Below are 26,405 nucleotides of genomic sequence, written 5' to 3'. Positions count from 1 at the left end.
ATCTTCCTCATACTTTAAGAGGAAAAGTGGTTCCTTTTCTGTATAAGGCACACTGCCCTATTTTCTGTTCTTCTTGCTCCTAGCTACTGGCTCCTCTCAGATGTAAACACGCCCCAGTTAATCTCGCCCGTTAAAAACAAACAAACAAAACCTATTCCTCGACTCTAGCTTCCCCTCCAGCTTCTTTTCTTTATTGATGCTGTGCATTCCACAAAAATGGTTCTTGCCAAGGTCCCCAGTGTCAGACACCATATTGCCAGATCCATTTGACACTTGCCTGTCTTTATTTACTGGATTTATCTCTGGTTTGTGACAGTCTTGGTCACTGCCTTTGCCTTAAAACTCTCTTTCCCTAGCTTCTGTGACATTGCTCTCTCCTGAGTCTCCTGTTTCACTGTCTAAGAAGGAGACTTTAAAAGTTGGTGTAGCTCAGACTTGACTCAGCCCTTCCCTTTCTGAATAATCTAACTCCTCTCTCCCAGCCCAGACTTTGAATCTTTTAACCCACTCTACACCATCCTACAGGAATGGTAATCTTTCTAGTAAGCAAATCTGATCACGTTATTTTCCCTCTCAGAATCAGCCAATTGCTCTACGGGAACAAATCTGATTACTCAGGTGGCTTCATCAACTGATCGCTCCGCTCTCATCAATCTTACCATTTCTCATGTCTCCCCACCACATTACGTACCATGGTCCAAACTTCACTAACTTATGTTTTAATGCTCCATGATTTTTTTCTGACCCCCTGTGCCTGTTTCACATAATATTTTCTCTGTCCAGGATAACTTTGTTTTCTTTTTTGTCTGACCCATCTGGAAAAGTTCTACTCATCCTTCCAATTTCAGCTCAAATATCAATTCCTTTATGAAGCCATCCCTAATTTCTCTAGGATGAGTTCAGTGTTGCCATATATTTCTATTGTCCATGTGCCACACTACTATAATCATTTTACCTGATTTTTCCACCCACCAAACTACATGACTGTAGAAGGCAAGAACTGTGCTAATTTATTTTTGTATTCCCAGAATGTAACATAGTTCCTAGCACAGAGGGTTTATTTCTATGGAGAGAGTATTAAGTCTCTACTCATTTGGTAGGTCAGCTGTGGAAAAATACTTTGAAAAAAATTATATTTAGTTGTATAAACAGGAAGAATACCATGGACATTCCACCTTTACTCATTAACTCATTCAACAAATATTCATCATATGCCCACTATGTGCAAGGCACTCTTTTAGGAGATAGAATACATAGCTATGAATACAGTCTCTGCTTTCCAGTAATTTAAAACCTAGTGGGAATTATAGATGATAAACAAGAGATCAAATAATTGAACAAGTTAATTTCAGGGAGTAAAAAGCATTTTGAATAAAATACAATAGGTGGGATGGGTTGGAGGGTGATTGAGGGTAAGAACCCCCTCTGAATTGAATGTTCACAAGGATAACAGCCATTTGAAGAGCTGGAGACAAGGAAAAGTATGGTGTGTTTGAAAAACAGAGCAGAGTTGGAGGGTAACAGAGAGGAGTGGGCTGGAGGGTAGTGAGTTGGGGAGAAATATACAGAATGAGGTAGAGAGCTGGGCCAGAGCCAGGTCACTTAGGGTCTCATGACCCATGGTAAAATGAGCTTGTTTCTGACTCTAAATGTCACTGGAGGTTTTATGAAGGAGAAATAATGTGATCTGATTATGTTTTTATGAGATTGTTCTGCTACTGCATAGAGAATGAGTCTTGAGGGGCAAATGTGGAGGCAAATGACTCAGTAGGAGGCCCCTTGGGTAGTTCATGCTGGCGATGAGGTGGCTTGGACTACAGAGGAGTAGCAGAGAAGGGAGTGGTCAGGAATCAGGACTCATTTTGGAGTTAAGGTCAATAGGTCTTGTTGAAATGGGAGGGAGGGGAAAGGAGAAATCAACAATGACTCCAGAATTTTGATTGGAGCAAAGGGGGTTGTGTCACTTACTGGAGTGGGGAAGACTAGGGAAGGAACAGGTTTTATTCAGAATATGTTAAGTTTTTTTTTTTTAAGTTTTTATTTATTTATTTGAGAGAGAGTGAGAGAGAGAGAGAGCCCAAGAGGGGGTAGGGTCAGAGGGAGAAGCAGACCCCCCGCTGAGCGGGGAGCCCGATGTGGGACTTGATCCTGGGACTCTAGGATCGTGACCTGAGCCGAAGGCAGTCGCTTAACCAACTGAGCCACCCAGGTGCCCAGAATATGTTAAGTCTGATATGTCTATTACACAGCCAAGTGGCAGGTAAAATTATGATTCTGCTATACACCACACGGAGTTCTTCCTTGAAAACTTCAAGTAAGCATTTGGATATAAGAGTTTGGGACTCAGTGGAAGTATGAAAGTTGGAGGTATAAATTGTGGGACCATGCATATAATTGTTCTTTAAAGCCATGGGATTCAATGGGATTAACTAGGGAGAAAGTGTAAGTACCAAAGAGGGCCCAGGACTGAGAACTGAGCCAGTCATTATACCAGAGCGGGGATGGACAGAGTTCTGGGCCAAAAATGGCTCAAGGCCTGTTTTTACATAGCTCCTAGCTAAGAATATTATTTACATTTTTAAAGAGTATTACTTTTTGTAAAAAATAAAAACAAACAAAAAATAAAAAAGAAGAGAGAGTGGTTAAATGTGGCCTGCAGAGCCTAAAATATTTACTACATAGAAGATGTGTAGAGATGAAGCTAGCAGAAGAGGCTGGGAAAAAATGGCCAGTGAGATGGGAGGAGGACCAGGTGAGCGGGGTACTGGCAGAGCCAGGGTGAAAGCTCTCCAGTGTTTAAATAAGGAGGAAAGGTTAATCAGCAGGGAGGCTAAGAACGCTGAGGAGGGAGAAGCAACCACAGTTTTGGCTTATGTTGAGTTCACTGATGACCAGGATAACCGTCTCAGTGCATGGGCATGAAATCCCATTTGGAGTGGGTTGGGTACAAAAGAGAGTGAGGGGCTGGGAGGTAGAAATGACAATGGTAAATGACTCTTGAGGTGTTTTGCTGTGAAGCTGAGCAGAGTAGAGTAATGGGGCAGAGATTAGAGGGGATATAGGCAAGGTCTTTCCTCTTTTAAAGAACAGGAAATCCTTAGAACATGTTAACATTTTGGTAGTAATGGTTCAATAGAGAATAAGAATTGGATGACACAGAAGAGAGAGGGGATACTTTGGGGAGTACTGAGCTGAGGAAGAATGGGACTCAGAGCACAGGTGGGGAGGTGGAACTTCGATAACAGAAGGGGCGCTTCGTTACTTATACGAGGAAGGAAGGTACAAGTGTGAATACAGATATATGTGGGCTGGTAGAACTGGGGAGGAAAGATTAGGGAAGTTCTCTTCTCTTTGTTCTTATTTTTTAGTAAAGCATGAAGCAAATTCACCAGCCAGATTGATAGACGTGGAGGTTGGGCTGTTCATTATGTTGGCTTTGCTGGTATGGCCATGATGCTGGGATACTTGGGCTTACTGGGGTATGGGAATAGAATTCTCACGTGAGTACAGTAGGGGAAGAGGTGGGTATACAAGTTAAGGGTGTTTGCAAATAATGATTATGCAAGAGTCCCCTCTTATCTACGGGGGATAAGTTCCAAGACCCTTAATGGGTACTTGAAACTGGGGATGGTACCGAACCCCATATATACTATGGTTTTCCTATGCATACAAACCTATGATAAAGTTTAACTTATAAATTAGGCTCAGTAAGAGCTTAACCACAGTAGCTAATAATAAAATAGAACAGTTGTAACAATATACTGTAATATAAGCTATGAGAATGTGGTCTCTCTCTCAAAATATCTTATACTGGACTCACCCCTCTTGTATTGATGTGAGATGATAAAACGCCTGTGGGATGACATGAAATGAGGTGACTGATGCAGGCATTATGCTGTAGCGTTAGGCTACAAGTGACCTTGTGAGGATACGTGAGAAGCAGGAGCATCTGCTTCTAGACAGAGGTTGACTGTGGGTAACTGAAACCATGGAAAGTAAAACCATGGATAAGAGGGACAACTGTATTGATCATTTTAGCTACTTAAGGAGGGAAGAGAGGATATGAGAAGAGGGTATGAGCTGGAGGAGCTCTCCATGTGGCCAGAGAATTGTTGGAGTGGGTTTTCCAGAGTAAGTGAGATCAGAGAGGGAGGGACTTGATACCAGGTTTTGGGAGGAGGTGCTGTTATTGATGACAAGACCTGAGTATGGCCATAGGAGGGATAACCAGGGTGGGCTGGAGGAAAGGCTTGTTGGGCAGGAAAAGTCATAGGAACTGGAGGTCTGAGAGCTGGCGGGCTCATCCATCTGGATTTTGAGGTCACCAAGATAGTGATGGGAGTAGGGATGGAGAGGAAGACAGAGAGCTTGGTGCTGAAAGAGTCAAGGATGAGATGGTGATCAGATGACTTTAAAATGGTATCCTTTCAAAGGTAATAAAAACGAGCTAAGAGTAATTTGGGGATGGTCTGGCTCACTGCATTTTACTAGAAGATTTCTATGTTAACATGTGTCTCTTATTGATTTGAATGTTAGCCTTATTAAATACACACCTTATGAGTAAAGAGTGAGTAGGATGGGTCTAAGTCACACTTTCTGCAAGGAGATCTGTGCTGTCCAATTTAGTAGCCATTAGCCACATGTGGTGCTATGGAGCACTTGAAATATGGTTAATTCGACTGAGGAATTCAGTTTTAATTTATTTCATTTTAAGTCATTACATTTAAATTTAAATAGCCATATGTGAGTAGTGCCAACATACGATGAAGGAAACTGAAAAATTCAGTCACCTGATCTTGCTTCTATAGTGCCAGTGAACTTGACAGATTTGAATTGGATTCCATCATTGTTCTGTGACACTGAGCGGCTGTTCCAATCTGCTATAAATACAAACCTACATGTCACATGCATCCCTACCTTTATTGTATCATCAAGTTCTGAAAGGGTCAGACGAGGCGTTGTCAGAGAATCCAAAGACGTCTTCAGAGAACCGTTCACCCCTTCCATTTGTTCCCTCACTCTCTCGTGTTGTTTCTATGGGAACGAAGAATAAGTGGGAGTGGAAGAGAAGGTCACTTTAGAGGAAGCATCAAGGAGAGCGGTCAATGTCACCTCCTGTCTCTGCTCCGATAAATCTTGGTTCCCATCCCAGCCCTCCCGCCTAATTGTTGTGTGACTTTGGGGAATTCTACCCATGTCATGCTCAGTTTTCTCATTTATAAGATGGAGATAACAAAAGTGAGCACTTTGGGAGTTTTGAAGCCCTTAGTTATGATTATTACTTATCACATCATCACCTCAAAGAGAGTGACCACTCCGGAGAGAGCCGTTGGCTTTGTCTCCATAAACGTAAAGTGGAACACGGAATGCAGGATTTCACAGAGGCTCTATATCGGCAGTAAGTGGAAAATGAAGTAAATCAAAAAACTGTTTATCATGTGCTGACTTTGAGCCAGGCACAAATAGCTCATCTGGATAGGAAATAAAGCATATACAAAACAATTTTAAAGTCCTTTAAAAAAATTTAAACGGCCCAACTATTAAAGTATAAAATTGTGATCTGTCCTAGCACTCTGAGTTCTTTATGTTAGATGCTCAGACTTTTTGAGGAGGGAAATGGCCCAAGGGTTTTTAGATGAATGCCCTAATTTCTACCTTCACTGTTGGGTTCTAGAAGCAGGCATGTTGTGATTCTGAAGAAATATTAGAACACTTCAAATGAGTTTGGAGTTTGAAAGCAACCAGAATGATACTTCAAGAGGGAAAAGTAAGACTCATTTTACAATCTGAGTAAAAAATGAGTTGAAGTTAACTTTAGAAAAGGTAATATGAATGGGAGTGAAATATATGACTTGTGGTATTATCTAAGATATCGTGGGAATAATTACAGAAGCCCAGGTATAGAAGGACATACGTTAAAGCTTCCAAAGTTCATCTTCGTGTCTTTCACGCTGCCTGCAGTCTTTTCTAATTTAGCGGGAAGGAAGACGGAAACCATCTTCTCCAAACGCATTGCTACAGGGGAAGATACAGGTCCAAGGACAGAAAAGAATCCCATTCGAACATCTTAATGCAAGAACACTACAAAATCAATTTCCCCTCAAAATCCATCAAGCTTAATACAGGGTGACTATCTTGGGTTAATTATTCTTGTCTCTTCAAGGAGAGGTAGTTATACAGCTCTACACAAAAGCAATATTTTAAAGCATGGGTATTGAACTATGTAAGGAAAGGAGGTGAAAAAAGTTGGTATTACTTAGCTCCTTCAGAGCGGTTTTCCTTTTAGAGAGTCTGAGATATGACCCCTGCTGGAAGCTCTTGTATCTGGTCGCCTTAAGGGAATATAGCTAATGCCCTGAAGCCCTAGCCAGATTTCAAAGCCTTGCGGTTAACAGCGCTGAGTGGTAAGTTCATTTGCGGTAGTTGGAAAATGATATGCTTCAAGGGAAGGGGCTTATCACTTATCATATACTGTACTCGTCATAGATAGCATTAGACGGAAATGAATAAAATTAGCTTTGAAACAAAGATACTCCCACAGAAAGAAGGTCAATATGAACAATTAGCAATCATCGCGCCTCGGATAAACCTCATTGGCTACGATACTGCCACTGCGCAAAGCTAAGGTCAATATGAACAAAAGAGAGTTTTGAAAACCAATGATTATGGAAATGACACACAATTAGCACTATTAGGCATGTTCAGTATCCATTTCACAAATGCAACGAATAATAAAAGTTTCCTGATCCTTACAAAAAATGATAGAAACAGTCCTAGGAAGGCAGAGCTTTGGTTTAAGGGCTTCTCTGAACAGTGCCTTTTAAAATATAGAATCTTACACTCATCTGACAAAGATTTTTATCATTCTATTACCCTTTGGGGTGAGAGCAGGATGGTGAGATAAATAATGCAATTATTAGTCGTGTGGCTACCATTTGCACATATCAGAATGATTAAACTGTGTGGTTATTTTTGGTTTTGTAAAAAGACTGGAAATTTGCTGTTACTCTTTTCCAAGCTGTGCTGTAGGTCTGTGAAGTGTGAAATTGCAACACTCAAGCTGAGTAGGGAAGACAGGGCCGTTAAGGGATGATCGCGATACAGAAACGGGAATGTCACAAGGTGCATTATGGGGATTGCTGAGGAGAGCGCCTGTTCACCTGGGAATGGGGGGTAGGCCTCCCGGAGGAGGTGACGCCTGGGAAAGACGTCTGTGTTGCAGGCAGACAGGATTACAGGGAGTGTGATACTGCCTGAACTGAACGTGGGAGGCAGGGACTCCGCAACAGATGAGACCAAGGAGGCTGGCAAGGGTGGATCAGACAAGGTCCCTCATGGCATGTGAAGGGGCATAGGCTGTCCTATAGGACAGGGCGTCAAATGTTCTTAACCGTGACCCACAGTAAAAAGTGCAATTTATGCTGCAGCGCCGAAGCAGAAATGCGATGAAACCATACTTTCTTACAGGTGATGCGCTTTGACGGTTTCTAATCTATTCTTTCTTTTCTTTTTAGAAAATGCTAGTTATTCAACTATACTTCAATTGAAAAAAATAAAAGGCTGTTTACAACCCTCCAAACTTATTTTATGATCACCCCGTGGTTCACAAGCTGCAGTGTCAAAGGCACTGCTCTAGGGTCAGAAGGAAAAGATGAAGGGTTTTAACAGAGCAGGTAATGCGGTCCGAACTGTGATGGGGGCGGCTGCTCAGGCTGGTGGGTTAGGGGTGTGGGAAGGGAGCAAGAATGGAGGGGAGAAACCCGGAGGCTGTTTTGGCCGCTATCCTGACCATTGTTATTCTAAAAAAAAAATACTGGCTGAGCGGTTGCTCCTATTAGAAAATGGTGGTGATAAGGGTAATTCACTTTTACTTAGGAAAATTTCCAGAGGCTTACTGAGAGATGGTTGAAATTTTTTTCAGATTTTTGATATTTTTTCAAATTTCATCATTTTCAGATGACTGAAAATCTGGGTGGAGAATCTCACTTAAGTTGGTTTGCAGACAATAAAAGCGAACATAACTGAATTACGAGCATAACTGAATTATTCTCATAATTGCTTCCTAGTTTTTGACATTGCTATTTCACTCTGATCTTTATAAACATGTCCAAAGATGCACGTGTCTTTCTAGCAGAAGATGGCTCCTCTCGATGGTGGTGGTTTTGAATGCCTACACTGCTTGGAACAGCCGTGACCACCACCAGATCTAAGCCCCAAAGGTGGGCATGCCCAGATCCTGGCCCCATAGGGATGCCTGCCTTTGCAAGCTGTGGCTATGTCTGGGAATTTCTCTCACCTCTTTGTATTTGCATGACCTTTGGCTTGAATTAGACTCCCTTTCCCTGTGGCTGCTGACCAGCCAGGCTGTGGGATTTGCTTATCATACCTTTCCAGAAATTACACATACCCTTCTTAAAACATGGTTCTGGGTTGCTTTGGTGTTCCAGTGCTCTCAATTAAAAAAAAAAAATGGTAGACATAGGAATAGCACATTGCTAACTTACTTGCCAGAACAACATATCCATACACACAGACACAAGCACCAAGAACAATTGCATTCTTATCAATGCAGAAGCTAAACAATTATAATGCTTTCAACTCGATTTTAGGTGCACACAGTTACATTAGCAAATTACAGTGGCAAAAATGCATAAATATTTAAAAAATATGAATGCTTGAGTATATCAATATTTTTAAAAAATTGCATGCCAACCGTTCCTTCTTGTTAAAACTTTGTGTTGTATATGTCTGAAATGCATTTACAGGTAACGTGTCCACTGTACCTCGTGGTCCCGCTGCTTGGCTGCCGTGGCTCTGTTCATGTCTTCAGCATCCCTGATGTGGTCAAGAGCCTGGTCCAGTGATTCCTGGAGGTCTGACAACTTAGCACTGTAGTCATCCAGCTGCTCCAGAACGACAGGGAATAGAGAGCGAGTATCATTGGACAGCCGCTGCCAACTCTCAGCCTGGTTCAACACTGGGGAGAAATGGACACAGAACCTCAGTCTGGGCTTCTCCCGCCTCCTCTCATTCCATCTCAGTCTGGGCTTCTCCTGCCTCCTCTCATTCCATCTGGCATTTAGCAAAGACACAAACTTGTCAGGCCCTGCCTTCCTTAGCAATAGAGACTGAAGCTGTTGTTCATAAAAATAGCCACATGCTTTATGTTTGAAGAAAGAAAAACTATGTTGTAGGGTTTGAGAGTCCCTGGATGACAGTTAGCCAAAAAAAAAGAGTTTGATTAGGTTTTCCATCGAGATTATGTTTTTTGTGGAAACCATGTCATTATATTATGTTTATTATTTTTTTGTGGAAGCCATGTCATTATATTATGTTTATTATTACCCAGATTATTAATAATTTTACCAGACAAAGGGGTTTGGATATACTATAGTTTTACTCTTAAAAAAATAAAAAAAATTATCTTATCTGTTGCCGACATTTTCTGTATTCTCTTCAGGCAATTGCTTTTAGGTAGCTTCTTCAGATCAAACCTAAACCATTATTTTGGGTGGTATGAAGATTCAATGGCAAGGATATATTCTTAAATTCTGTATATGTCTTAATTCTCTGATCAAAGTAACATGCATTGACTACGTGCCTTAATTCTCTTTTTCTTCAGGGACTATCAGTCTGACTTTTCAAGGTTTTGTATTTTCTTTCATCACTGCGAGCAGAAGATACACGTTCATGACTGAGTAAAGAAAGTGGTTAAACATGCATTGACCAGGTGGAAGGTGGCTAAGTGGGAGATGTGATTGGTTTCATTTCCCCAGGGCAGACTCATTACATTCTAAAACAGGCAAGAAGTGTGAAAGCATTTGTCTGTGACATCAGAGCTCCAGGCTTCCCGAGCCCTGGCTTCATCCTGACCCAGATATGGGGCCTGAGATTCCTCTTGAGTTCTTACTGTTTCTAAGACTTTATACATTTGTTATGGTAACATGCCTTTAGGTGAAGAATGTTCCTCTTCTGGAATAGTCACAATAATTTTTAGAAGTTGATAGTAATGATGGTAGGGAAATAATGCAGAGCAGGTGTTCTTAACCCTTTTTGTGCCATGGGCCTCTTTGCAATCCAGTGAAGCCTTCAGGCCCCTTCTTATCATGTATTTTAAAATGTATAAAATAAAATACATAGACTTCAAAAGAAGACCAAAATATTAAAAAACTAAGTGGCGATATAACAATACATGTGCTTTTTTATTAAGTCTGAAATAACAAGATCTAGAGGTGGGACAAATAACTACATAATTTTGAATTACTGATGAACTGAATGTTGTGAGATCAGAGTGCAGCTAAAATCCAATACCCAAATCCGTGGCTTCTTATGTTGATTGTGTAGATTAAAATGGACAAAAATTCTTTGCAGCTCTTCCCATCAGGAGTAGAGTCTATTTCCTCACACCATTAATCTGGGCCAGTGTGGGTCAGTAGGATAGATTTGACACAGCTGAGTTCCATTCTTGCCTTCCTGGAAGGCTGCTGCCATTTGAATGAGCCTGGGTGAGACTCCGTGAGGGTCACACCCCACAAGGGGGAAAGGCCCAGCAATCCTCGCCAAGGTCCCAGACATCTGAAGGAGCCCAGCTCCTGCTACATGGAGCAGAGATGAGCTGTCCAGGTTGAGTTGAGCCCAAATTGCCAGTGAAATCATGATCAAATACATGGTTATTTTAAATGAAAACGTTTGGGGTGCCTGGGTGGCTCAGTCGTTAAGCGTCTGCCTTTGGCTCAGGTCATGATCCCAGGGTCCTGGGATCGAGCCCTGCATTGGGCTCCCTGCTCAGCGGGAAGCCTGCTTCTCCCTCTCCCACTCCCTCTATTTGTGTTCCCTCTCTCGCTGTGTCTCTGTCAAATAAATAAAATCTTAAAAACAGAAAAATGAATGAATACGTTTGGAGTGAATTGTTAGATAGTCATTGATAACTGAGTGACCAAGTCATAGGTTCGCTAATACTACTGTGGTTTCTTGCCTACATTCATCATTAAAGGAAATGTTCAATTTGCACTGGAGGTTAAAAGTTCATTAAAAGTCATTCCCAGACCTCAGAACATGAATGTTGCTGGGCTTGTAGTTTTACTGCCTTCTTGATACGTGATTTCTTTTATTGTAGTTCTGAAAAGTGGTTCCCCTTAGTTTTTCTTCTCCTGTTTTATACATTTTCACCAACTGTAAAGTCCCTATATCTTCTCCTCAGGAGTTTAAGGTCTATAGATTCTATGTGGAATCTCAGCTGTTTTTCAAAAGCTCAAGGTTGGGCCTGGATCTAAAAATCTTGATCATACAGGTAAGTTGTCCTGACTGAGTCCCTGAGGCCATGTATTAAATTCTAAACAGCTGCAACTAGGGGCACCTGGGTGGCCCAGTTGGTTAAGTGTCTGCGTTCGGCTCAGGTCATGATTCCTGGGCCCTGGGATCTAGCCCTGTGTTGGGCTTCTTGCTCGTTCGGGAGTCTGCTTCTCCTTCTCCCTCTGCCCCTCCCCTCAACTCATGCGTGCTTGCACGCGCGTGCGCTCTCTCTCTCTCAAATAAATAAATAAAATATTTTTTAAAAAATCTGCAAATATTGGGCATTGCTTGCTTTGACCAAATGTTCCCCTGTGGCTCAGTATCCTCTCTTGGACCCACAAAGGAAGCCGACACGTGCTGCGTCCTAGGAGTTGAAAACACCTACGTTCATGGGCTTCGTCTGCTTCTTCATCCACTAGCTCCCTTTGTGTGAGAAATGGTTGACGGCGTCTGATCTCCTCAAGCATCTTCTGGGCCAACACCAGCTTCTCAGAGATTTCCTCAGAGGTAAGTTCCTGCTCTTCTCCATAATAGAGCATCTTGTTGTTGATCTCTGAAAGGAAGGACACAGTGAGAGAAGAAAGCAGGGTGAGGTGTCTGGGCATTTCACAGTGATGCCACTAAATATATGGAGAGTGAGGGCAAAGGGCAGGGCTGATCCTAAAATGGAAAGAGAGTTTCATTCAAAGACAGTGTACTGATGTTCACACTGCAAATACCGGTGTCAGCACTGGAATTCACCATATATTCCAAGGAGAAGTAAAACTTGAGGAAATAACTCTGTTTCCCATTCATTTGGTGTCTTCAGAATGGGATTAATACAAAGCTTGTCCTAACTTCAGCTGTGTCTGGTTTCCATAGCAATTCCCGAACATTAACATCGAAGGCCCACAAATCTGGGGTCTTTGATCAAACTTTTATATAAAATACATAACTTGGAGAAAATCCTCTGATGTATCTCCTGTCATATGTAGGATGTGTCAGAGGTATTAATTATATTTTAGCCAAGGATCTGACCAAAGCTCTAAACCAAAATGAGAGTATATTAATAGTTGTTCAAGTGGATCTTTCATATTATTCTACAGACCAGATATAAAAATAAAGGTTTGTTATATTGTGATGTGAGTTTTTGTTCATTAATACATATATATATATTTATATATTTTGTATACACACACACACACACACACATACTTTGCAATTGCTATCTGCCTTCTGTAGTATGACTGTCAAGATTGGGCCATTTTGATTCTGAGTCATTTTCACCCCACTTCTGGAGAATTTTAGAACCAAAGGGATTGCTGATGCTCAGAGGGATTAGATGCATTGTCTAAATACCAGCAGAGCTGAGTTGTTCTCTGACTTTCTCTTCCTACTAAATATGATCAGATGAAAGTTATGTAATTGCCACCTTGTCCTCTGACAGCTCTGGGAAGAAGCATTTTATCTTCCTGGCATAAATGAAATTGTGTGTCTGTGGTTTACTATGATCTATGCGGTTGGCCAGACAAGATGGGTAAACAAACACTGGTGTCACATAAATCATACCAGATAAAGGCTCGTATTTTATATGGATAATAGCCTGAAGGTCACTAGGAGTTATTTTACAGATGGTTGGGAAAAAGGAAAGACACACTCTTGGTACTGTGTAGCATCCCTGAATTCTGAAGGAAAGGAGATGAACGGGGTAAGAGGTTTTTAACACTGTAAATATTACTGAGGAAGTTATGGGGAAACCAAGATATGCTAGAAACAAAACTATGAAGGGATTAAACATTCACTTTTCAAGTGAAATCTATAATCTTAACTCTGGAAATAAACAAAACAATAGAGTCCCTGCACCCGCCTTAGATCTATCCCTTGCAGCGCTGACTTCTCTGGCATTTTGATCCAAATATTACATTTTCAATTCTGGCCTGTTTTATTTTAGCCATGTCTGGTGTAGATTAGAAAAAGGAAATGTAGACAATAACATTTTTGCCTTAGTCTTTGGAGACTATTCATACATTATTTTTAAAAGGTAAACTGATGGAAATTATTGTTTCCCATTTACATTTTTTTTGTATGTCTTTCACCTTTTCCTATGCTTAAAGGGTCAAATAGAGGGCTTAGATTCCTTCCAAATGAAACACATTAGAATAAAAAATTTGTAACAGCAAAGGTGAATTATTTTCTCTGAATGGCTTACTAGGATGCTAGCTTTATTTGCTGCCTAGAGGGGCATTTATTTCTTAATTAGATGAGGTCAGCTCATCTAGGTTCAATCTTACTTTTTGAAAAAAAAATAGTAACTCTAAAATGAAAAAAAAATTTTATTGGCAGATGCAAAAGCATGAAACAGTGAGAACGGGGTTGGGGGAGGTGTTTGAAATGAATGTTATTTATTTTTATTGTGTATTATAGCCACCAAAGGAAATATAGCAAATGTCTCATCTTGGCTCCATTCATCCCTCTGCCCAGAATATGTTCCCTATACCTCAGGATAAAGATGCGACTTTCCCACTGTGGGCTCCTTTGCTGCCATTGTGCCCTGAGATGCACTTGGTGTTGTCACCCAGCTCTTCATATATAGGATTAAAGCTATGGAAACACACAAATATTGTATCTTCGCAGACTGTAAGCCAAGGAAATTCTCTTTATTTTAGAACAAGTGAAAGTGCCTGTTTTCTGTTGGTAAATGGGAGGCTGGCTTTCAGTGGGCTATTAAGGTAGTCTTCAAAATACAGCCAACACTTATCAGAAGTTAGAGCACAAATAAGTACTCCTCTAAGAGGGAAGGTAAAATCTGCCACAGTGCTTTAGGGCAAAGAAATCTCACACGACCCCTCCAGGCTTTTCTTCTGGCCTGGGGACCAGAGCATGTTGCTTGCCTGGTCTTGGGGAAATGGCATCATAGAGAGAGCTTAGGACAATTTGGACTAGTGGACAGTTTCCTGCCACTCTAAAGGCAGTGTTTTTGCTGCAAATAGTCCAGAAAAACATGACTCCTACTCAACTTTTTCATTTTAGAGACACCATAGCATTCCATTTCTTCTGCTGAAAGGGTATTCTGGAATTCCACTTCCTTGAAATGCCTGGAAAGGGAATGATTCTACAACCAATGGATAGTAAGTAGGGGTGAATGCTCAGAAATCCTAGATGGACAAACTGGAAGACCTTATATGTAATACATATAAAATATCATAAATGCATATATAGTACCTTATATATAACACTATAACAACAGTTTCTGGCACATAGTGAACACTAACAGTAGCCATATTTTTGTTGTTGTTAACAACATGAATGAGTCCTTGACATTAAGCTGCATGAGAAGAGAATATATTTACCTTGAATTTTATCCCTCATCTCATGAGCTTGCTCCACAAGCTGAGTTGCGTGGTTAATGGTATCCATGCTTTCCTTCTCGGTCAGCTTGCCCCTTCTTGAGAATTGACTTTCCTATAAATAATCCATATAAACAGCAGCTTAAATTTATGAGAAGGGAATGTTCTATCTGTGCATGTAGTGGTGGGTGGGCCTAATATGTTCCATAAACATAAATTTCCTTGGCATGTGAAAGTTCTATAACATATAAAATGGTCCCAGAAATCATGCGTGAAGGCTGGTGTCGCAGAATGCTATAAAATCAGCTGTGTTCCCATGCCATCAGTCACAGTTCAGTCCAAACCAACCGCCTTTCATATGGAATTTACTCTTCGGTTTACTGTATCTCATGGTTCCAGACTAGGAAATTACCCGTGTCTGCTGACCACTCTGACATTGTGCTGACGGAAGAGCTTAGAGTTTCACAGGGGAAATTGTTGAGAAAGTAGGCAGACCTTGAAATGCTCCTTGCGTCCAGTAGCTCCTGGGTGGTCCAACCAGCGCTGACACTGAATTACCACAGAGATTTAAAGGATTATGCTGACTGGGCTCAATGCTGTTTTCAGTGCTGCATTCCAAATTCCCATCAACACTGATGGCACTTGGGTACAAATAACTACTCAAGCAGATTTGGCTCGGAGTGAATGAGACTCTTCTCTGAGAAGCGGACTCCCTTCTCTCCACAGGGGAGCTTCTGTTTCCGAGCTCCCACGTAGTATTTGTCAAGATGAAATCCCGACTCAAATGCAGGTTCTGGAAGCACGTGTGGGTGTGTATGTGGACGTGCATATTTCTGCGTGTGTAAGGACAGAAGCTCACCTAAGAAATGGTTCAAGGCCAGGACACTGGCCTGTAGGCACGGCGGTGGGGATGTGTACTGTGTACTTCCTTTTAGCACTAGAAAGATTGGCTCATGGGCTATATGTAAGCAGAGAAGGAGTTCTTCTGTCTGACACTTGGTAGATGCCTGTTCGCCTTATCTGGTGCTTTTCTGGCTCGGTTCTCTAACAAAGCGCTGCCCCATCTGAGTGGACTGCAGGGTGGTCTGCCCCCCAGCGTGCGCGTAGACTCACTGCACAGTTTCACCAGGACAGGGGAGTGGCTGTGTCAAACGCCTCTCCTCTCCTCCAGTGTTCCAGTCAGACGATTATGCCATGGTTTTACCTGGAAAAGCTCTTATGCTTTCCAGGCATAACCCACAGAAGTGGCCCTTAGTCAAGGAAGACAATGCAAAAATGGTATCATAGCAAACACGTGCCCTAGAGGTTTTTTTTTTATCAAGCAAGTCCCAAATCTCTTCCATATAAAGCTCCCTGTGCAGCAGTAATGCGACCATCAGACGCTTCCCGGAAACAGTGGGCTGTCTGAATGGACACCTGCGTTCTGAGTCATGGGTGTTCCTTCCTCCAATGCCGGTCTTCCTCTTGCCTTGTTCTCATGCTTTCCAGAGACACGAAATCTGTGCCCATTTTAAAATTATATGATGCAGAAAATAAGATGACTCTTATTCTGACATCACCCCTCCCTGCTTCTAAAAATTATGAACACAAACATTTAAAACATCTAGAAATTTTCAACAAGTTGATTTTTGATCCAGTTTAAATTATATTTGCAAAACACAACACTTATTATTATTATTTTTCTTACTTTGGCTTAATCCTTCAAAGAAAAAGGCCTATTGTAATTATTGTCGTTTAACGTTATTTCTTTTTAGGAAACTTCGAATTGAAGCAATGAAAGGCAAGGCAAGGCTGGAATACGTCTAAGAAGACTTCTTTCTGACAAACACCAGAGGGCGCTTAGATATACACATTATGTTTGACAAAAGAATCAGTGGTAAAGAGCACAGCCTATCACTTTAAAATTGCAAACTTACTGGCTCTAATAGATGTGATACCTTATTTGAAAGTTTTATTTATTTTTTCTGTAACTTTGCTCCTGGGAGAAAAATAACGGTATAGGCCTCTGGTAAAACCGGGGCACCTTGCTTTAAGAAGAGCTGAAATTAAACAATCAACTCACAGCTATAAACCGATTGATGGTTTACATTACAAATAGATGAATCATTTACTCCCCTCAACAGCAAATTCACCTTGTACATATTTGACATAAAAAGTGGCAAGAACTTTTCGGTAATACAGGGCATGAAGAGTAGTGTATCTAGATTACTGATTTAAAAAAAAAAAATCAACCAGACTAAGTGAGGATGATAATCAGTGTCTAGGGTGATCATATACATTATTGCTTAAGCTGTGACACTTTCGAAAGTGAAGGGGGAAACTTTTAGGAATCACTCTGGGAGACAAGCGTAAATAAGAACATTACTGGACGAAACACTGCTAGAATACTGGTGTGCCATTTTCAGAATGTGTATCGGGATACCTACTGTGGGTTTCCCTATCTCCTGAACATGGATGGCTTCTAAAAGCTTTTCCAGACTGGATCTCTCCTCTGAGCTACCGACTCAAATCTTTCTCTAACTACCCTCTGGGCATCCACAGAGAAATATCCAGAGTAACCCGTTCTGTAACTTTATTTTTTGATATTTATTTATTTATTTATTTAAATGTAATCTCTACCCCCAACGTAGGGCTTGAACTCACCACCCTGAGATCAAGAATTGCAGGCTCTACTGACTAAGCCAGCCAGGGGCCCCCATTCTGTAATTTTAGAATAGGCATTTCTCCAAGCCAGAGCTTTCCTCCTTATTAATCCTCATGTCAATTGGTCACCCAATTGTTCTTATTCTGCCTGCCATTCTGGCCTCTCTTCCTGTTCCATACAACCAGTCTTGATTGATACCTGATCACTGCAAATTCTTTTCATATGAAGGCAAGGTAGCAATCAACCACACTTGTCTAGATTACTGAGGCAATTTTCCAGACTACTGGTGTCCATACCTTCAGAGTCTTCACTCACCAATCCATCATCCCTCCTGTAGAGGAATGTTTTCAAAATTTCAAATCTGATCAGTTCATTGTTCTATGTAAATACTTCAATGTTCTCCAGAGTCCACAGGATGAAGGCCACATGTTCCTGAGTGCGGTGGTCAAGGTTCCTCATGATCTGGCCTCTGAGAATTTCTTCAGCAGTATCCCCTGTTCCTTGCCTTGCAGCTAATCTTTACTAGGTCAAAGGTTTTCTAGTTCTAAGAACACACTATGAATATCTCTTTGTTCTTGTGGTATTTTCTCTTGCTTGGAAGTACTTGATAAACTAGTCATTTTTGAATACATGGGTCAATACTCAACTTCTCTGAGAAGCGTTCCCTCATGTACCCCTAGTGAAAAAGTTCATTATTTCTTCCTTAGAGTTCTCTCTTTAGCTTGTACCATGCCTCTCTTATTGAATGCTATGTTATAATTATTTTGTTTTATGTATCTGTTTTCCCTGCTAGACTGTGAACTGCTTGAGAGCTGGGTTTATGCTATATTATTATTTCATTTCAGTATCCCTAGCAGCTAGCACAATCACTTATACACCAGGTTGTAAGTCATGCTTTCAGAATCGAAACATATTCTTATTTTTTACCCTACCTTTCTGTCAGGATCAGAGATGAGGCTCAGGTGATTTTGATGTATACAGGTGACCTACTTTTCTTCCAGTCCTAAACATCTCTTTGATGCATTGATAAGCAGGGAGCTTTTGTTGTGGCTGAAGGAGTGGAGTGGAGACAGAGGAAATGGAGGAGATGGAGAAGTGGAGGGGATGGTGCAGCACCTCCTGAACCAGCCCTTAGAGACTGGGCTCTGTGACTTGGGGCTCCGCACTGCAACTTCAAGGTCCAGTTGGCAAGGGGCAGCCCTGAGATCGAGAGAGGGCCACCACCTCCACTTTTGCTTGTAGCCTAGTACCACTCTGACTTTGAGCATGGTGGCTTGGGATTGTGGGAAAGTGGAATCTTGACATTGTCTTTGGCCTTTTCTTACAGACACGATCAGCAGTGGTGGAGGTGAGGTCATTTTGAGCGGTGGCTATTTGTGAATACAAACGCATGGACATCCTTTAGGGGGTTCCCAGAAGTAAGCGGGCTGTAGAATTTTCCTAAAAGGGGCTATAGGAGACTTGGTTATAAAGATTGGGACAAAAACTGGTCACTTTAGGTTAATGTGAACTGTGAGATTTGGGTCTCATGAGATTTGTGTGACAATTTGCAAGCAGGTATTTTCAAGTTCAAGAGGCAACATTACTGTGATTTAAAAAAAAAAAATCACTGTGGGAACCTGCAGTGAAATCCTTCACTCTATTTAAAGGCAAATATTAGTTACTTACGTGGTAGAAGACTTTCGAAGGTAACTCTTTTCTTAAATCTTTCTAAGAATCAATTACAGACTTTTCTAGATAAAAGGATTGAAGGATGCTTGAGAAGTCATTAAGACCAGCTCTGGGCATTTGTTTCAAAATCTTTTAGCAGGTTCTTACACCATCTGGACGGCTGTCATAGTTAGAAGGACCTTATTTTCAATAAGAGTCAGTGGAAACAGCTGAAAGTTTCAAGAGCTTTATCATCAACCTCCTGCTTTGGTGGTCTGTTCTTGGTCCCCAGGAGCCTTTTCTATTGTGATGTCACTTTTAAGCTCAGGCTATTTTCTCCCTATGAAAGTCTGCATTTAAGTTACACTGGAAATGGAAAAACTGTACAACAAAAGGATCAGTAACTCTGTGTCTGAGCAGTGAGAGGAACTAATCTTGGGGAAAATATTTTCTCAAGAATTGAGACATTTTGGGCAAATTCCAACCATGATACCGAAATGAAAAAACAATGAGTTTTTCACAGAGATTTCTTTCCTGGTATTTCCTTTGAAACTTAAGAGATCTCACTGCTTTCTACATATGCTTGTGGTTGGATTAATATGCACGACCACATGGGGATGGAGGACACAATTTTCATACATATTTCAAAGTAGTTGAATCTTCCAAAGATGCAGTTAGAATAATTCATGTTTTTAGAAGCAAAATCTCTTAAAAGTTTAAGAGGTTCAAGGTCAAAAGAGATTATCAGAGTTTTTTAACCTTTATTTTTGTAAAAAATAAGAACCGTTTTGGAAAAGAACTTCAATAGTTTATAATGTCAAACACCAGCGTCTGAAAGTAGAAATTCCAGAGTACTCTGGTCAGTACTGGTAGAACATAATCAGGGGGAAAAATGTGTCAAACATTTTAATACATAAAATATGGCACCTTGTGACTTAGTTGTATTTTTCTTTATTAGTACAAATGATGGATATTTTTTCCGTTAGGCTCCTGGGGAGTGTATTTAATAGTCTTTCATGTTGACTCTGCTCCTGTTTTCATGTTTTTCTTGTTAATTTGTGAGAGCTATTACAAGCCATATTTTCCTCAATATTTTTCTTAGTCTAGTCGATTTTTTCATTTATTTAGTTGTTTTACTGGGTATTTGAAATTTTATCTTGTCAAATCTATTACCTCTTTTTATTATAATTCTTCATGCTATATTTAAGAGTACTGTTATTTCCTTTCAAGGTTTAATGATTATTTAGTTCTGCTTTCTTATGGATTTGAGATTTAAGCTCAAGTCTTAATCTGTCCAGAATTTATTTTAGTATATGGTATAAAGTGAAATTTGAAAGTGATATTTTTTTTTCCTGTCAACCTGCAAAATTTTTTTCTCAGCATGGTTCTTCTTTCTTTTTATTATTTAAGGCAACCTTTAGCAAACATTTAAATTTTATATTCTATATAATAAAGTTTATTTCTGGGCTCTCTACAGCTCTTAGTCATAAAATGTTATGGCAAACAGCTGACCAACTATCCTAACTGAAACCTATATCAACCATATTAACCAGCAGCAGATACCAGGAAATTTCTCCATAAACATAGTTTTCCAGGGAAAGCAATCAAAATGGGAAAAGACTGTAGAGACCAAGTATATTAACTTTCTCCACAGATCTTCCCTTGATTTATTTTAAGGCACATGGGTGACTGCATTTTTCCTGCACTGTGTTAAGCCTCAATCGTTTGTGACCAGCCAGGCTCACCGTAGCTAAATCCTTTCTCTGAAGGCAGTCCCAGAAACTGAATACATACCTTTTCAGCTAATTCTTCCATGTCAGACAGAAAGCTTTTCATTGTGTTCTCAGCATTGTTGATTTGTATCTTTCTTAGGACATACTGGTTTTCTCTTTCTGACAATTTTGTCTGTGGAAAAAAAAGTTTTGAAAATAATCAGTAGATGTGCAGAACAGGTTTTTAAAAACTATACATAAAGGGGGGGGTGGAGCAAGATGGCAGAGGAGTAGGAGACCTGGATTTCGTCTGGTCCCAGGAATTCAGCTGGATAGGGATCAAACCATTCTGAACACCTACGAACTCAACAGGAGATTGAAGAAAAGAATAGCAGCAACTCTCTGAACAGAAAAGCGACCACTTTTGGGAAGGTAGGACGTGCAGAGAAGTGAATCCAAGGTGATATTCGGGAGGATAGACGGCGGGGGAGGGGGCCTCCATCCACCACTTCTGGCAAGTGATAGAACCGTGGAGCACAAAATTGGAACTTTTAGAAGTCGGCTCCACCGAGGGACGTTGCTCCAGTGGCTAAGCCGGGGGTGGAACCCTCACTGGGACAGTGTGGTCTCAGGACCCTCGGGGTCACAGAAAGACCGGGGGTGCCTGAGTGAGGCAGAGCTCCCAGGTATCAGAGTGGGGAAGCCGGCTGCAGAGACGGAGCCGAGGCGCGGGCTCTCAGCTCGGGGTTGCCATTAACCATGATCCGTGGCACAGTTGGGCCACTGCTCCTCCAGCACGGACCCAAAAAGCGGCAGATCCAGGAAGACTCCCCTTCCTCCCCCAGGAGGAGTGGCACGGGTGTGCACCGCAGGGATCTGCTGGGTTTGGAGACTCCACACGGGGTCGGGTGCCTGAGATAGAAATGCTCGGTCACAGGCTGGGTGAGCATGGAGTGAGGCCGGAGACTGGGGAGACAGGAATGACTGAGTGCTTTTCTCTGGGGGCACACTGAGGAGTGGGGCCCTGAGTTCTAGGCTCCTTGGGGAGGAGATTGGGAGGCCGCCATTTTCACTCTTGTCCTCCAAAGCTGTATGGAAAGCTTGCAGGGAACAAAAGCTCCTGAGAGCAAACCCCAGCAGATTACTGAGCCTGGCCCTGGCAAGGGCGGGGCAATTCCACCTCCAGCAAAGACATTTGGGAACCACGGCAACAGGCCCCTCCCCCAGAAGATCAGCAAGAACAGCCAGCCAAGACGAAGTTTACCGATCAAAGAGAAAGGCAGAACTCCAGCGCTAGGGGAATACTGCACATAGAATTCATGGCTTTTTTACCATGATTCTTTAGTCTTTCAAAGTTAATTTTTTCATAACTGTCTTTTTTTTTTTGAATTTTTCTTTTTCCCTTTTCAACCAACATCTTATCAATCCCTTTTTTAAAAAACATTTTTTTTTCATTTTTAGAGTCATATTCTATCCCTTCATAGTAATTACCCTTATTTTTGGCATATATATGTAAGTTGTTCTGTCTTTAAAATTTTGAGATACAGTTTCTTCTAACAGATCAAAATATACCCTAAATCTCTAGTGTATGGCTTTGTTCTAGTCTCCTGCCTGATCACATTCTCTCCCTTTTTTTTTCTTTTTTCTTTTAAATCCTCTTCTTTCTTTTTTCAAACAACTTCTTATCTTATCAATTCCTTTTATAAAATTTTTTATAATTTTCATCTTTACAGTCATATTCCATCCCTTCATTGTATTAACCCTTATTTTTGTACATATATAAGTTTTTCTTTCTTTAAAATTTTGGGAGGCACTTTATTCTAACAGACCAAAATATGCCCAAAATCTAGTGTGTGGCACTGATCTATGCACCAGCCTGATCATATTTGATCATATTCTGTTTTTTTTTTGTTTTGTTCTGTTTTTGTTTGTTTTTATCTTTTTCTTTTTTTTTTTTCTTTTTTCTTTCCCCCCGGTTTCAGGTCTTTTCTGATTTGTTTAGAGTATATTTTCTGGGGACGTTGTTCCCTGTTAGCATTTGTTCTCTCATTCATCTATTTTCCTCTGGACAAAATGACAAGATGGAAAAAAATCACCTCAACAAAAAGAACAAGAGACAGTACTGACCGCCAGGGACCTACTGAATATGGACATTAGTACGATGTCAGAACTAGAGTTCAGAATGATGATTTTAAAGATACTAGCTGGGCTTGAAAAAAGCATGGAAGTTATTAAAGAAACCCTTTCTGGAGAAATAAAAGAACTAAAATCTAACCAAGTCAAAATAAAAAAGGCTATTAATGAGGTGCAATCAAAAATGGGGGCACTAACTTCTAGGATAAATGAGGCAGAAGAGAGAATTAGTGATATAGAAGACCAAATGATGGAAAATAAAGAAGGTGAGAAAAAGAGAGATAAACAACTACTGGACCACGAGGGCAGAATTTGAGAGATAAGCGATACCATAAGATGAAACAACATTAGAATAATTGGGATCCCAGAAGAAGAAGAAAGAGAGAGGGGGGCAGAAGGTATTTTGGAGCAAATTATAGCAGAGAACTTCCCTAATGTGGGGAAGAAACAGGCATCAAAATCCAGGAGGCACAGAGAACCCCTCTCAAAATCAATAAAAAATAGGTCAACACCCCAACATCTACTAGTGAAACTTACGAGTCTCAGAGACAAAGAGAAAATCCTGAAAGCAGCTCGGGAGAAGAGATCTGTAACCTACAATGGTAGAGACATTAGATTAGCAACAGACCTATCCACAGAGACCTGGCAGGCCAGAAAGGACTGGCATGATATATTCAGAGCACTAAATGAAAAATATGCATCCAAGAATACTATATCCAGCTAGGCTGTCATTGAAAATAGAAGGAGAGGTAAAAAGCTTCCAGGACAAACAAAAACTAAAGGAATTTGCAAACACGAAACCAGCCCTACAAGAAATATTGAAAGGGGTCCTCTAAGCAAAGAGAGAGCCTAAAAGCAACATAGACCAGAAAGGAACACAGACAATATACAGTCACAGTCACCTTACAGGTAATACAGTGGCACTAAATTCATATCTTTCAATAGTTAACCCTGAATGTAAATGGACTAAATGCCCCAATCAAAAGACACAGGCTATCAGATTGGATAAAAAAAACAAGACCCATTGATATACTGTCTGCAAGAGACTCATTTTAGACCCAAAGACACCCCCAGATTGAAAGTGAGGGGGTGGAAAACCATTTACCATGCTAATGGACACCAAAAGAAAGCTGGCGTGGCAATCCTTATATCAGACAAATTAGATGTTAAACCAAAGACTGTAATAAGAGATGAGGAAGGACACTATATCCTACTTAAAGGGTCTATCCAACAAGATGATCTAACAATTGTAAACATCTATGCCCCTAACATGGGAGCAGCTAATTATATAAGCCAATTAATAACAAAAGCAAAGAAACACATTGACAACAATACAATAATAGTAGGGGACTTTAACACCTCTCTCACTGAAATGGACAGATCATCTAAGCAAGAGATCAACAAGGAAATAAAGACTTTAAATGACACACTGGACCAAATGGACTTCACAGATATATTCAGAACATTCCATCCCAAAGCAACGGAATACACATTCTTCTCTAGTGTGCATGGAACATTCTCCAGGATAAATCACATCTTAGGTCACAAATCAGGTCTCAACTGGTACCAAAAGATTGGGATCATTCCCTGCATATTTTCAGACCACAGTGCTTTGAAACTAGAACCCAATCACAAAAGGAAAGTTGGAAAGAACTCAAATACATGGAGGCTAAAGAGCATCCTACTAAAGAATGAATGGGTCAACCAGGAAATTAAAGAAGAATTAAAAAAAATCATGGAAACAAATGAAAATGAAAACACAACTGTTCAAAATCTTTGGGATGCAGCAAAGGCAGTACTAAGAGGAAAGTATATAGCAATACAAGCCTTTCTCAAGAAACAAGAAAGTTCTCAAATACACAACCTAATCCTACACCTAAAAGAGCTGGAGAAAGAACAGCAAATAAAGCCTAAACCCAGCAGGAGAAGAGAAATAATAAAGATCAGAGCAGAAATCAATGAAATAGAAACCAAAAGAACAGTAGAACAGATCAACGAAACTAGGAGCTGGTTCTTTGAAAGAATTAACAAGATTGATAAACCCCTGGCCAGACTTATCAAAAAGAAAAGAGAAAGGACCCAAATAAACAAAATCATGAATGAAAGAGGAGAGATCACAACCAACACCAAAGAAATACAAACAATTACAAGAAAATATTATGAGCAACTATATGCCAGCAAATTAGATAACCTGGAAGAAATGGATGCATTCCTAGAGATGTATCAACTACCAAAACTGAACCAGGAAGAAATAGAAAACCTGAACAGACCTATAACCACTAAGGAAATTGAAGCAGTCATCAAAAATCTCCCAACAAACAAAAGCCCAGGGCCAGACGGCTTCCTAGGGGAATTCTACCAAACATTTAAAGAAGAATTAATACCTATTCTCCTGAAACTGTTCCAAAAAATAGAAATGGAAGGAAAACTTCCAAACTCGTTTTATGAGGCCATTACCTTGATCCCAAAACCAGACAAAGATCCCATCAAAAAGGAGAATTACAGACCAATATCCTTGATGAACATGGATGCAAAAATTCTCACCAAAATACTAGCCAATAGGATCCAACAGTACATTAAAAGGATTATTCACCATGACCAAGTGGGATTTATCCCCGGGCTGCAAGGTTGGTTCAATATCTGCAAATCAATAAACGTGATACAATGCATTCACAAAAGAAAGAACAAGAATCTTATAATCCTCTCAATAGATGCAGAAAAAGTACAGCCTCCTTTCTTGATCAAAACTCTTCAGAGTATAGGGATAGAGGGTCCATACCTCAATATCATAAAAGCCATCTATGAAAAATCCACAGCGAATATCATTCTCAATGGGGAAAAACTGAGAGCTTTCCCCCTAAGGTCAGGAACGCGGCAGGGATGTCCACTCTCACCACTGCTATTCAACATAGTATTAGAAGTCCTAGCCACAGCAATCAGACGACAAAAAGAAATCAAAGGCATCCAAATCGGCAAAGAAGAAGTCAAACTCTCACTCTTTGCAGATGATAATGATACTTTATGTGGAAAACCCAAAAGACTCCACCCCGAAACTGCTAGAACTCGTACAGGAATTCAGTAAAGTGGCAGGATATAAAATCAGTGCACAGAAATCAGTGGCATTCCTATACACCAACAACAAGACAGAAGAAAGAGAAATTAAGGAGTTGATCCCATTTACAATTGCACCCAAAACCATAAGATACCTAGGAATAAATCTAACCAAAGAGGCAAAGGATCTGACTCAGAAAACTATAAAATACTCATGAAAGAAATTGAGGAAGACACAAAGAAATGGAAAAACGTTCCATGCTCATGGATTGGAAGAACAAATATCATGAAGATGTCAATGCTACCTAGAGCAATCTACACATTCAATGCAATCCTCATCAAAATACCATCCACTTTTTTCAAAGAAATGGAACAAATAATCCTAAAATTTGTATGGAACCAGAAAAGAACCCGAATAGCCAGAGGAATGTTGAAAAAGAAAAGCAAAGCTGGTGGCATCACAATTCCAGACTTCAAGCTCTATTACAAAGCTGTGATCATCAAGACAGTGTGGTACTGGCACAAAAACAGACACATAGATCAATGGAACAGAATCGAGAGCCCAGAAATGGACCCTCAACTCTATGGTCAACTAAT

General features: G+C 40.5%; 1 protein-coding gene and 1 pseudogene across 1 annotated transcript in view; both read right to left on the bottom strand.

The window, feature by feature from the left end:
- Nucleotides 1-26,405, bottom strand: part of LAMA4 (laminin subunit alpha 4) — a 146,581-nt gene that overhangs the window by 52,283 nt on the left and 67,893 nt on the right. The window contains exons 8-12 of the mRNA XM_028104167.2: nt 20,707-20,817; nt 14,622-14,733; nt 11,678-11,845; nt 8,784-8,977; nt 4,918-5,034 (exon numbers count right to left, since the gene is read on the bottom strand). Coding sequence (XP_027959968.2) covers nt 4,918-5,034; nt 8,784-8,977; nt 11,678-11,845; nt 14,622-14,733; nt 20,707-20,817 — 702 coding nt within the window. The remainder of the gene's footprint in view (nt 1-4,917; nt 5,035-8,783; nt 8,978-11,677; nt 11,846-14,621; nt 14,734-20,706; nt 20,818-26,405) is intronic.
- LOC114210039 (U4 spliceosomal RNA) lies at nt 6,509-6,623 on the bottom strand (annotated as a pseudogene).

This window comes from Eumetopias jubatus, unplaced genomic scaffold (assembly GCF_037043125.1).
Source record: "Eumetopias jubatus isolate StellerSeaLion01/CBP00866 unplaced genomic scaffold, mEumJub1_p1.0 scaffold_6, whole genome shotgun sequence".
Classification (NCBI taxonomy): domain Eukaryota; kingdom Metazoa; phylum Chordata; class Mammalia; order Carnivora; family Otariidae; genus Eumetopias; species Eumetopias jubatus.
This window is presented reverse-complemented; position numbering and strand designations above follow the sequence as displayed.